At 35.7% G+C, this 13,748-nt stretch overlaps 1 protein-coding gene across 1 annotated transcript; it reads right to left on the bottom strand.

Moving 5' to 3' along the window:
• Positions 1-1,380: 1,380 nt before the first annotated feature.
• On the bottom strand, positions 1,381-13,580 carry LOC128991947 (2-oxoisovalerate dehydrogenase subunit alpha, mitochondrial-like). The gene is made up of 9 exons (XM_054415246.1): positions 13,214-13,580; positions 11,284-11,469; positions 10,519-10,714; positions 9,221-9,382; positions 8,323-8,467; positions 7,581-7,784; positions 6,219-6,387; positions 4,539-4,633; positions 1,381-1,959 (listed from the first exon to the last, which is right to left on the bottom strand). Exons 1-9 carry the CDS (start codon positions 13,256-13,258, stop codon positions 1,881-1,883), a joined length of 1,281 nt encoding a protein of 426 aa, XP_054271221.1. The 5' UTR covers positions 13,259-13,580; the 3' UTR covers positions 1,381-1,880.
• Positions 13,581-13,748: the final 168 nt, after the last annotated feature.

Here is a 13,748-nt window from a genome sequence, read left to right as displayed (position 1 = left end):
TAATGTAAAGTCTAGTAGTATAGAAGATTTACATCTCTTACAACAAAACCACTTTATTTGCATTGATCTTAATTTCAACGGAACTATAAACTCCTAAACCTCATATATTTAATATTTATACATTATTTTAAAGTTACAAGTATAAGCTTACCTGGCCCATGTTTTCCAAGTACCTGCCTCACTGCCATGCCTTATCTTTGCAGTTTAAATAGGTACTTACCTTCTCTAATCTCTGCTAAGCTTCTAAGATGTTTTACAATTTGAATTTTACATTATAAACATTCCAACAGTGTTTATTTTGTCAGTGTTCAAATCAAAACAATAGATTGTAGCTTTTAAATGTTTTTATAGTCTACCTCACATTTAAGTTATCTGTATGCTTTCAGACTTATTCAAATGCTTGAATGCTGTATGAGGATATTAAAAGTGAAGGAAAAAAAATTCTGAAAAATATAAAATTAACTGACTTATTATACTCATCAAACCCTATGAGCTTTTCAAAGCAATAATTTTTAACTTAATTTGTGCCAGTTCTTCTTCTGAATTTATCACTAAATCTATCTCATTGACTTTATATATCTACACTGTGTAGATATAAAGTCAATTATATTATTTTCCATCCAATTTTTATAAACCTTGACCTTCCAAAAAATATTGTATATATATGCTACAGTGTTATATGTCCTATGGGTTATATTTAATGTATCTTTAGCCCTTTAGGGTTGGATAGGCCAAACAGGCCTGCCGGATTTAAGTTTTTTTACTCAAAATATTAATTTTTTTGCCATTTAATTGTATGGATTTTTTAATGACATCTGTTGATTGCTTTCAAATATGCTGAAAGCTAGCGACGATGGGAACTATTATGTGTAAATTTTTTTTTCCCTTTTAAATCCTTTAAGGCTTTTTAACTCAGCTGTCTGCTGTTGATCTATGTCCAGCAAACTGTACAGTTTAGAAAAGATAAAGGTAATAATAATGGAAAAGTAGAAAAATATAAATTTATTCAATTCACACCATATACCTTATTATCACATACTAAATCATCGTTACTGTAGTTTAAGTCTATGAATTAAATTTAAACCCCTTTGATACAGTTTAACTAGACATTTTATATAAGAGGAGAAATTATTTTTATTTATTAAATTAATAAATACCTTATTCATACAAAGATAAATTGATTTATGCAGAATGATATTTAATTTTATCACTAAAATGATAGACAAAAAATTGATATTTTTAGATGAGCAATTTACATTACAAAAATATAAAAAATAATCTTATAAAACAGTTTTTTATAAGTTTTTGTTCTGTTTAATTCATAATGGTAGGGATAAACACAAACAGGTAAATAAAAAAAGGTAGGTACAAACATATGAATGCAATGCATAGTAAAAGTTTTTATTTATAACCTTTTACTTATTCTACCACGATTCTAGAATTATCTTTCATCACAGACAATACACTTTTACCCTGTAAATATTATAGTGCTAAAAAACCATAGGTAAAACAACCAAATTACAAAATAAAAAAACTTAAATCTAAAACTTAAACAACCAATGATACCTATGAAATTGCAGTAGCAGTTCCAAGTGGGTGGTAGGGAGGAAGGGGCTGTAGGGGTCAACCCCCCCCCCCCATTGGACCCTGGCAAAATATATTCAAACAAACATTTTGTCTTAACAGCGTAACAGAGGTTTTTGGAAACAGATGTAGGCGTTAAAAAGTCACAAAACTACTTTAAAATAAAAAAAAATTTCAGGGGAGGTCCCCCGGACCCTCTCCTCTCTTATAACACTCCCTCCTCGGTAGCCTTCCCAGTTGTGTACAACTTAATATTTTCAAAGATTCTGATTTTACAAACAACCTACTGAATTAAATTAGTTTTGTTTGAAATCCTTGAGAGGGTAGTTATTCTTGTAGGTTTTCAGGTGGTTGTCCATGTACTCCATTTGTTTCCTAAAACAAAGAAGGAAACAATAATTACGGAGTGATATTTATCAACTTACACGCTATGTAATGCAAGTAGTTTATGAAACAGTTTAACACTACTCAAATTAACAAGAACACATGGAATTTTATTGTAATACTAGCTGTGTGCCCGTTCTACGCACGGGGATCTTATCATAGTCAGTTAAAACCTTCTTATAAAGCACAGCAGTTGGTTTGCATACTTTCAGATATGCTGACAAAACTATTCCTTCGCAAAACAGTATCTGACAGTTTCAAGCCAAAACTAATGCTTCGCAATTAAATGTCACCCGGATCTTGTTGGTCCATATGTTATATCCAATGATTAAACTAAATAAACGGTATCAGCATTCTGACACATACTTTCTCCCATAAGTTTGTCAACAACCTTTATCATGTGTAAGCGGTGAGAGTAAATATACGGAAATGGGATTTGTACAATTTTGTTCAGAATTTAAAGGACTATAACATAATGGTTAAAAGTATTTAAGGTACTACCTCAACCTCTTAATTTAACACTTTATTCGGGTTGACATTTTCATTATCAAGGCGCTCTTGTCCTTTCCGTGAAACATTGAGAAACAAGGACATTAATGCGTTACCATCATACATACACACAAAAATACCGAACTAAATTAGGGAATCTGCTACGCTTTAAGCATAAAAAGGTACATATAAAATTAGTACTTGAAATCTTTGTTAATGCCATTAAAAATTTGATCATAACAATTTATATTTGCTTGGACCGGAGATGACTCGAAATTCTGTCGAAATGCTATCTGAATCGGTTTGCTATATGAAATGAAGTACAGTAGGCCTACTATAGACGATTTAGATTGGTAATTTGTAATAAAAATTACCAAAATAGGCCACGAACTTAAACAACGTTCAAAGTGTTTGAACAATTCATGATGGTTTGCTGAATAAATGTTTTACTAAAATGCGTTATAGTTTTCTTAGCATAACATTTTGGAATCCAGACAGAAAAAGCAAAAATTATACACTTAAGACATCAATTAAATTGAATAGGCCTACGCCTGTAATAAATAAGGTGCAACACCAACGATAACTAATTTGTAAATTACTGTGATGTGTTGGTACGTAAAAATGATTCTTGCTGCTACTAAACGTTAAAAGGAAAAGAACCAGTACCGTACCAAAAACCAACGTTTACAGTTAAGAACTGTAGTACAGCCGACCAATTATATGCGTTAATCAAGGTTATTGATCTCTTGGTTTTGGATTTTCTCGTAAAAAGTTATCGGCAATCAAAGTTATTTCCCATTAATTGCTTTATTTCTACACAACTCTTAATGTAAACTTATCGGTGTCAGTTTGAAAAAAAAACCTTATACAACATAACTTTCTGTTATTTAATAGATTACGTATTCTCTAAACAATGGTTGCTGGTATATATATTAACATTATAAGGAAATGTGACAAAAATCACACAACGTTGGGTTTTTGGACGTTTATAATTTTATTTCTTAAGTACCTAGGTAGGCCGTGTATTCTATGGAAAAGTACCGGTATCAAGGATCGTTGTCGAAAGGGTTGTTATAAATAATTGGGTAAGCATACGTACCACACGTACCCAAGAGAAGGGCTATGGGCCTATTGGCTGTATGGTCCAGCGATTGCATCACACGGTGAGTAGGAACTATTGACTTATTTATATAGTCAATGGTAGGAACAGAAAGTGACACATTGGAAAATCGAGTTCAGCATCATCCGTAAACCTCTGTTACAATCACCCACTGCAGTTGTAATTTTTTGCTTTACACTTTACACAACCGCCATTGAAGAGCCGTCAATGAGTGGAACATTGTTTCTAAGCTATTGGCGACGGTCATTAGTAAATTTAAGTTTCCCAGCCGTATACAACACTGATTCAATCTTGATTCAATGTCTTCTTTCTGGTTATCAAAACTCCAAAACAATTTTATACACATATTTCTGGTCCCTGACCTGGATGATGCCTATAGTTATTTAATTTACGGTTACACTATATTATTCCACTTGCGATTAATTAAATCCTTTATGTAATAAAAACGTTTTTAATCTCACTTGGATGGGATTTGCCTTCAAAACGTGATCGGAAATGGTTGTGGTGTTTGTAAACAACATTTGTAAACATTTCAGTGACAGCTAGAAAAAATAATCTTGATCCGAACAGCTGTTCGTTGTTTCATAGATGATTATGTGATACAAATTGGAAGAAAACTTGACCAAAATCGCACAAAACTGCATTTTTGAACGGCCGTAATTTTAATTACAAAGTAGTGAGACCATATTTTAATGGCTAAAGACACTCTCGCCAATCCAGTAAATACATTAAAATGACTTGGGTCTTGATAGGTACTCTCGTTTTCCTGGAGAAGATTGCGTAAAATGCCATCTTGAGTGTGTCAGACAGACAGACAGACAGACAGAAATTTAGATGAGACTTGTTTCGGCTTCTTTAATGTATAAAACGTAAAAATAACCTAAAAATGTATGATTCTGAGCAATGTACAGACAAAACTCTAATTTTATTTATATAGATTATAACATTGTACACTACTTACGCAATGTGCTTTGGCATTTCATGGTAAACATCTGTGAACATTTCTTTCCACTCTGGTTTCAGCTTTTTCTCTGAGCTAATAAACGTTTCGAGAACCTGAAAAGCGAGTTCTTGATTACATTCAGATTTAAATACTAGATTAACATTTTCACAATTACAAACAGTTTATAAAATAAAAATTTTTAGGTTTAATCAGAATAATTTAACAGTATAAAAGAAAAGCTACCGTAAAAACAACAAATCTACGGTCAGATTTTCTCATAGATAGGAGAGAAGAAAGCAAGAAGCATATGAGTTTGTTTAACAATGGAGGCAGGTAGAAAAAAAAAAAACACCTAGAAATTGTTTAAAAAATAAAATAAGACAAAATGAGAAATACAATACTTTAAGGTAGAAGGAATTTCTAAACTGCTTCTTCAGGAGAAAGCATTTCGCCTTTTCACCTCCTTCTGAAGAGTCCTCCTTGTGGGGGAAAAGTAGCCAAATTGATTTTGTTATGGACTTTTTATTTTTGTAAACTGCCAGGAACTCTTTTATTGGGTAAGTTAGCTGTGTATCAATTCTTTCTTGCTTCATGTGTTGCTAAGCCAAGCGCTCTTTTCTACAACATAGTATTGTGTAGGAACAACTTTGTTGCACTGAATAAAAAACTGCTGGTGAAAAGCTCTTTGAAAGACAATCATTCAGTTGTTGTTTTAGAAATACTCTTGCACAACAGAACCTCGATGCTGTCCAGTTCAATCCATGGCGGGGACTGAAATGGTTTGAGTGGCCGATGACAACACGACTGATAGTATCTGCCTTCTACAGCTGGAGTACTATGCGAGTCATACTGCTTAACACGTTCGCTACCACAATTATATGGGATTTACGTTCGCATAGACCAGCGACGCAATTGTGCGTCGACTCGTTTCTCACAATAGACCACCGACGCATATTTGCGTCAGCTGGTCACATTTGAAATAGACTAACGACGCACATTTGCGTCGGTGTTCTAATGTTACTAAGCAGCGTATTTCTTAGCAACGGTCTATTTTAAAGCCCTGATTTTATCGTATCGGTCTAGAGGGATATCTGCCGCAAATGTGCGTCGCTTGGTCTGTGGATATGACGTCACACAACAGTTGGCAAAATTTTTGTTTACATTGTGTATTCCGCGACATCACAGAACAGATGTAAACGCTCTAATCTTTGAAGTTTTGGCTAGTAAGTGTTTAGTGGAGTTTCTTTATTTGTTTGTGTAAAAGCTTGATCATGAAACGCAATAGGTCTACTAGGCCTAAAAACCCATCTTTTTAACCGGATTTCATTAAATAGACTGACCGACGCATATATGCGGTGTTTTAAAATTTGCTCAAAACGATAAATAAAACAATATTTATTGCTTACTAATTCACTTAAGGTTAATATGAAGTCAATTAGTCCATTTAAACGATATTTCTCTTTTGGTCTGTCGGCAATGTTATTCCTATATCACTTGGTCTGTAAGCAACGTCATGATCATTCCTTTTGGTCTGTAGGAGTGACCGGACCGACGCAAATGTGCGTCGCTCGGTAGCGAACGTGTTAATACATTCTGCCCTACCCTCAAATGAGTTTCCTACTATAAATAACAAACACCTCAGCTTCTGATTTATTCGTGTCCTTAGCTTCTGACAGTAACTAACGTCATTGTTAATACCTGCTTCTTAGAGGCCGCCACAAACTGTTGTTCCTGTTCAGAGTCCCACAAGTTGCGAGCCTCTAGGAACAGCCGTAGACGATCTATGGGGTTGTACTGCTGCCACAGCTGCATCTCCTCAGTCTGCCTGTAAGCGCTACTGTCATCGGACGTACTGTGAGCACTCACTCTGCGAAAGACAAACCAAATGTAGACAAAGTTATGTAGTTCTTAAATTCATGAATACAAGCAGACATCAAAACATCAACAACAAAACAACAAAACAAAACAGGAAAATGAATTGGAATAACTTGTTAAAACACAATCGACACAGTGGCGGCGATAAGAGTTTATCGATAAGATAAGAGTTTTTTATAATTAAAAACGTAGGGTTAATCTTTCAATTTCGTGAGTGTGATCCTCGCTGACATAAAGCTTTTACTTTCAATCGGTCATTATTGTATTGAGAACTGAGAAAATCGGCTCGAGCTTGATTTTCTGACTTTGTGATTGATCTCTCAAGCTTGTAGGCCAGGCACTGATTTGCTCAAAAATCGACATTGTATGGAAATCAACAGTTTGGAAAGCAACCCAATTTTTAACCGATCTGATTTGGACTAAAGCCTATCGGTAAGTAATACTTTTTACCTGACTCAAAGTAAACAAATCTAAAGTGAGAAGTAAACAAATCTAAAGTGCAGCCTCCTAATAGTAAGAAATGAAATTAAATGAGAAACCTTCTTCAGCATCAATGAAAGAATGGAATTATTTATTAGCTAGTGCCCTAGCCACCTAGATTAATTCGCTGATTTAATAGTAAAAAAATGTTCATTTGAATCAGCATAAAGGGCCCTCTCTGGTGTGACCCGCCAGGGGCTAGGAGGATTAACATTAATGTTTTATCCTCCTAGGCCCGGGGCCACATTAGTTCTAACTACGGCCCTATTATATATAGCGCCTTCACACAGTCCACGAGGAGGACAGTTGATGCAACCAGCATTACTGATGACAATTCTTTTACTTAGGTTGGTAGAGAATTTATATCGATCGGCTAAGTAATACAGTAGTGTCAGTTAAGCTGTTGTAGCATCGTCCTAGAGCTTGTACTGGGTTTAACAAATTTTCGTCATAAAAAGTATGGTAATTCTCATATAAATATTGTTTTGATAGGGGACCCGTGTGGCTGAGCCTGTCAAACAATTGCGAACGCGTGTCCCTGTAAAATTTCCCGAAAAATACCGGTCAAGGCTCACGCGCCGCCCTAGCTCGTGGGCCCCCACGCACCGCGGGCCCGCTACAGCCGCCACTGAATCAACGATGAGCCACAATCTTAAACTGCATCTTAAATTAGCATTTTTAAGCTGTCTACAATCTGTACAATACCTGTAAGTCATGGCTTCCAGAATGACAGGTTTGTTCTCCGTGATCGCATACTGACGGGCAGCCATTGTGCCGTTGTAAACAGCCAAAACATCGTTGCCGTCCACCCTAGCAGCTGCTATACCATAGCCCTCGGCTCTCGCTACAATGCCATCTCCAGCATACTGCTCCTTGCTAGGGGTTGATATTGCGTAGCCGTTGTTTCTGCTGGAACCATTGTGTGAAAATAGGTTATGGCTATCAAATGATATGTCAGTTGCTCAATAATATCTTACCTGAGGCCGGTTGGATGAAACGGAAAATTGTAAAAATCCATTGCAAACATGTTAAAAACTATTAAATTAAAACAGATTTCTTGTTGATAAATGGCTCAAAGTTTGTCTGTCATTTAAATCTTGAACATTCTTTAAAATCTTCACTAAATGTCAAACACCCAGATTATTAACACTGCAATCTCCAAACCTGTAACTTTTAGTTGTTATAAAAGCGTAACCTCATATAGATCGGAACAAACCTTAAACTGTTGTAGGTAAACCTATCTAGGGAATGAAAAAGATCCTCAAGACAGAACTTTCTCACATTTGAGAACTCTCCAACACAAAAAGCCATAGGATAATGAATTAAATAGTCATTGATCATTGGTACATTGCTTTGGATTTAGACTCAACGCTAGACATACCGTTTTTACCAACCAAAACATACTACATACTATCAAAGAAAACAAACTACTAGTTTGTTACGTTACCAATAGAAAATGATGGGACACTGGAGGGTAGCAGCGAAGTTGAATGCTGCGTGAGTATCTCCCTCGCTAGCCGCTCCCTCCCCGAAGTACACAATCGCACAGCCTCCCTGGCCAGACCTCTTGAGTGCATACGCTGCCCCCACGGCTGTAGGAAGTTGGTACAATTTAATCTTTAAGCACCAAATGTGTGAATGAAAATAGAGTAAGGTATAACCATAGCTTGATTTATCGAATTTGAGAAAATTGAACTTTGGTGCAAGAGGAATAATTTTGATTCCCTGCATGTCCACAAAAATAAGGGGTTTTGACAGCTACCTCTTAAAGGTGTTTGTATTTAATCCAAAATGCCACAATAGTGTGAACACTAAAAATCTAGATAGACTTACAGTTTCTCTTCATCGTCCCTTTTCAACCCTTTGAATTTTCTCCTATCCATAAACATTCAAACTGTATAGTGCCACAAAAACAAAAATCTGATTAGAATTATTTGTACCAAATATAGTTAAAATAATTATTCAAGAAAGGTCCTAAAAAGCTTAATTGAGCCCTGGGTATAAAAACTGGATGTAGCTATACAACTACAGCATTTACTGTACTATAAAATGTACTGTTATTACAATTTATTGAACTTCTGATTGAATTGCCTGATTTATCCGTAGTCAGAAAATTCCAAATGGAACAATGGGCAAAGCCACAGGTCACTGATTTAATTAACTGCACATGATATAATTTTGTACCTCATAGTATGTTACGTTACTAGCCCAGTAAGTGGTGTTTTACCAGCGGGATTTTCGTGCAAGTACGGTAAAGCTTACCGGGCAAGTAAGATACGATACTTTACATCATATACTACAGAGAAAAAGAAATTCACTATACATATAGACTAAGTGAAACTTACCTTGAGGAATCTGTGTGGCTAAGGGAGAAGACAAAGTTACAAACTTATGCTTCTTGGAGCCGTAGTGGATTGGCATTTGCCTACCTTTGCCTTTGTCCTCACAGTTGCCATAACACTGATTTATAAATGCCTCTAGATCGAATCCTCTGTACATCAGAGTTCCTGAAACCAATTACAACAGTAATATGTTTAATAAATCAGAGTTTCTGAAAAATCTACAGATTAAAGCCCAAAAGAAATGTAGTGTCACAAGATCTTCTACACATGAAGTTCAGAGATGAAAATTGGAATTGACGTTTCACTTTCGGATGTCGGTGCTAAGAAACAGTTTTCGTCATATCCTTATTCTCTCTGAAAAAAATCAAAGGTTCACTGTAGCTTTTCCAATAACTACTTAGGTACAAGTGGTCAAGACTTAGGTAAGTGTGGCGTTGTAAAAACAGGGAGTCTGCAAATGTGACTACAAAATATAGGAAATAAACAAAGTTGAGACTGTCCAGAAATAACGAGAAACATGAAATAATGACAAAAGAAGTTAAGCTGACTGAGCCAATAAACATACACAAAAGCATATCCAAACCTTATCTAAATAACTTCTCACTCTGAAGAAGAAAGACCCAAGCTGCAAGAAAGATTTTCATCACTGCAAAAATGGACACGGCCAGTTAGATAAAACTGCCACACTTCTCAAAAGAGAATGCAAGCTGGCATTTCTATAGTAAGGAATAATGCTTTTACTTGAGCTGTATAAGGCTCGACTTTATGATGACACAATCCTTTGAGGTGATGGTACAATAAGCCAACAGGCTGACGTGCAATAATTCATTACGATTACTTTAAGATACAATTATGTTTCTTTATATAGCCAGGAACATTTTATTCATTAAAGCCCAATGATTAGGAACAGCTGGGTCAAGTTTCTAACCATAAAAAAAGCCAGGCACATTTTTCAGGATATTTTTCTCAGGATCGAACTGAAAACCTCTTGATTGCTAAGCAAGCATTATAAATAACCACTCACCTGCTACCCAGCTAGCCAAAAGCAGAGTCCCTAGACCACATTGGTTTATTTCGGTATTATTTTTGCTACTGGCATTTTTTACATTTTTAAAAGGGAGTGGTCGAAACCCTCGTCTTATTATTCCACATTGAATGCAGGGCCTGATCATGTACAATACCCTCTACCTTGAATAATAACATATAATAAGAGGTCTTACACCACCTTCTTTCATTTGTGTATCTCCTAGAGATATTAGCGACAGCAACCAAATATAAAAACAAATTTGGAACACACTCACCAGCCTCTCTATACTGGCTGAAGATCCAGTCGGAGTCATGTAGAGCCGCAGCGCTGCCCACACAATTGGCCTCCTCACCGTAATGAGTCATGTAGAAAGAGATGCGACCTTGTCTCTGAGCATCGTACAAAATGCGATCCATTGTGTTGAGCAGCACCATGCACTTATACATCTTCAAGTAGGTGGTCGGCTCCAACTGAAATTTGACACAGGTTTAGAGGAAATCATAGAACTAGGCATGTAAAACATTAGTGATACCTACCATAGACAAAAAGAATGAAATATAGACTGTCAGCCGTGCTGCGGTTGCCATGGTTACCATAGGTTCCGGCGCACACCGCTGTAGTTTACGTAGCGCGTACACCGTAACTACGGTGGTGCTCCAAGCGGTGTGCGCCAGAACCTATGGTAACCGCAGCACAGCTGACGGTCTATATTTCATTCTTTTTGTCTATGTACCTACACAGTGTTAGAAAATAGATTTTTGCCTAAAAAATAGGAACTACAGGTGCATACAACCATCAAACAAAGAAAGTTTGGATGGATTGGTTACACAAGAAGACCCAACTTGACAGTCCGCCAACAAGCAGTTGCAGGTCAACGCTAGTAACAAGAAGAGGGTTTGGATCCCTCCCAACGTAACAAATGCTGCTGATATAGGAAAAAACAAATAATGCTCATCATGCTGACTATTTTCACTACTTTTAAAACAAATGTTTTAACCTTGAATGTAATGTAATAGCAATAGCCTATCCTATTACTAACCTGGGGATCTTGAGAAGAGTTGAGAATGCGACCTTGCAAGTCTAAAACTCTGTACATGGGCATCGTGGTGTAGTCTTCTGGCCTCAACAGTACAAATTTGTCGGTCCATGGTGTGTTTAGAACTTTGCTTGGTAGAGGAGACACAGCAGAAGTAGGCTGCGAAGCTACGGATACCGAAGTGCTGAACTGACAACAAACAAAATTGTTCATAAATTAGGCCTACATTTTTCAATAAATACATTTATTTTGCAAAGTTTGGTTAATTTAGATTAGATATTTAGATGGTGTAAATTAAGATGGCATGCAGAGCTGGCCTTGGATAGTGCGGAGCCCAGTGCCAACATTCAGAGCAGGGCCCTTACTACCAAAAAAGTAGTATCCCAACAATACTTAACACAAAATTATATCAATGTATACAGTAATGTTAACACTGCTAAGTTTACTATCCCCTTTTTCTTTCTTCATACTCTAACTGAGGTAAACTTCAATGACATTTTACATTTTTTATATATTTTTCACCAAGCGCGGGGGCTCCAATGTGCGGGGTCATGTGCGGCCGCACCTTTCGCACGAGCCTAAGGCCAGCTCTATTGGTATGTGGGAGGGATGAGAGGGGGTGGCTCCCGGAACAATGCTGAGAGTCACACAACTATAAAGATGGTAACTTTATTGGTATATTAAATTAATCCAACAGGAAGTATTTTTTGTGATTCCAGTGCAAAATGTATATAAGAATACCCCTGCCGCAGCAAACCTGCAGACTAAGCGAATTTCCATTAACCTGATTGGATTTAGACTAAAATGCCTTAATAAAAATAGCACATTTATTTCCTATTTAAATAGAATTAGTTTAACGAGTACTTAGGTTTGCTGCAACAGGGAGGGTAAAAAAAATTTTTTTTATAAAATGATAATAGTTTAGTAAAAATTAAAAGTATTTCCCAAAATCAATCAAAATATGTTCATAAACAAGCAAACTACAACAGTTGACTTATTCTCCATAAGGATAACATGGGAATTTTAAAATTACAATTTTTTAGAATTTTCTCCGTAACAATTAGGCGCATAATAACGCTTCAATATACTAAATTATTTGTTTTTTTTAAGCTCTACAAAATGGTTTAAAAAGAAATTGTAAAAATTTGTGTTTTTAGGGTCAAAAATGGGAAAAACCTATTTTTAACCCATAAAACCCCCCATAAACCCCCGTTCCCATAGTCCGATCATGCTGGTTCGCGAACTCATTCAAGTTTATCCCGCCTTACACCTTCAAACCAAATTTTTCATCAAAATCGGACAAACATTACTCAAGTTATCGTGCGGATGGACATATATATATATATATATATTGTATTTGATATTGTTCACGTTTAGGGCTACTGTAATTAATATTAATAAATAATACACCATAGTACCCTTTTTTTTTTTTATTATTATTATTTTTTTTTTTAATAATAATTTAAAAAAAAAGGGTACTATGGTGTATTATTTATTAATATATATATATATATATATAGATATATAAAAATTTGAACGGATGGTGTTTTTGGCCTCTGGGGACATCAAAATGAAAAAGTAAATCGGTCCCGGGCTTAGGTCTTACCATGAGACCTACGGTAATAGCTACCTCCCTATAGGGAAATTCGCTAAAAGCAACTGTGGTAGGGAAAGGTTCTTTTGTACTATTGCACATTTTGCTCAACACTCTTAATAATTGAAAGGTACGTGTTCTAAGTTATTCCTATTCAGGTGTTCAGCCTATTCTCAGCAAAAATAGGTTAAACTTTTAGGAGGGATTGCAATGTGTTATTGCATGCTTTAAATGTCTGAATTCATAATAATATCTTTTGTAACTGTAAAATAATAAAATACTACGATACCTATGTAAATTTGAGAAATTGTCTTAAATGCCTTAGGCTAATAAACTTACCTTGGTGACAGTGGATAGTAATCCTCTTCTTGTAATATTGTTCATTATAATAAAGTGAAAACGATTCCTAATTAGTTAACTTAGCTTTAACAACTTTAAAAGTATAATTTTGTACAACACACTTAGGTAAGGGGACAATCCACAAAATTAGAGTCAGGGCACAACGACCTTCGGTGGTGATAACGAGTGTCTGCACAACACAGTGCTTCTGATAACTGATAATGAGATTGTTTACTCTACATTTTGCTTTATCACTTTTTAATTTAAATTTCCCCACGTCAATGGACAAAAATTCAAAGTTTGGGAGCGTCAGGCAGTATTATCTAAACTTAATCTGCGCGATTTCAAATTGCGAGTCTATTTGACATCATTTGATTTCACTGAATTTGACAATTTTAAAGTAAACCAGACGATTTTAGGTTGAATAGTATGAAAGTAAAACCAAAACCAAAACAACTTGTTTTCGTTTCGCGCTCAGTGATTTCGATGCGTCACTCACGCTGCGGCTGCACGCAGTTCAGTTAGTTCCAGTGTT

Source organism: Macrosteles quadrilineatus, unplaced genomic scaffold (assembly GCF_028750875.1).
Source record: "Macrosteles quadrilineatus isolate MER2022 unplaced genomic scaffold, UCM_ALF_1.0 Scaffold_4__1_contigs__length_99947679, whole genome shotgun sequence".
NCBI lineage: Eukaryota > Metazoa > Arthropoda > Insecta > Hemiptera > Cicadellidae > Macrosteles > Macrosteles quadrilineatus.
The sequence above is the reverse complement of the archived record's forward strand: the minus strand, read 5'-3'. Positions and strand labels throughout refer to the sequence as shown.

Coding starts and splice junctions, on each gene's coding strand:
- LOC128991947 (XM_054415246.1), bottom strand. CDS start 13,258: ATGAACAATATTACAAGAAGAGGATTACTATCCACTGTCACCAAG. Junction 9,383..10,518: donor CAGCCAGTATAGAGAGGCTG/GTGAGTGTGTTC, acceptor AATTGGTTTCAG/GAACTCTGATGTACAGAGGA. Junction 8,468..9,220: donor AGCCACACAGATTCCTCAAG/GTAAGTTTCACT, acceptor AACTTCCTACAG/CCGTGGGGGCAGCGTATGCA.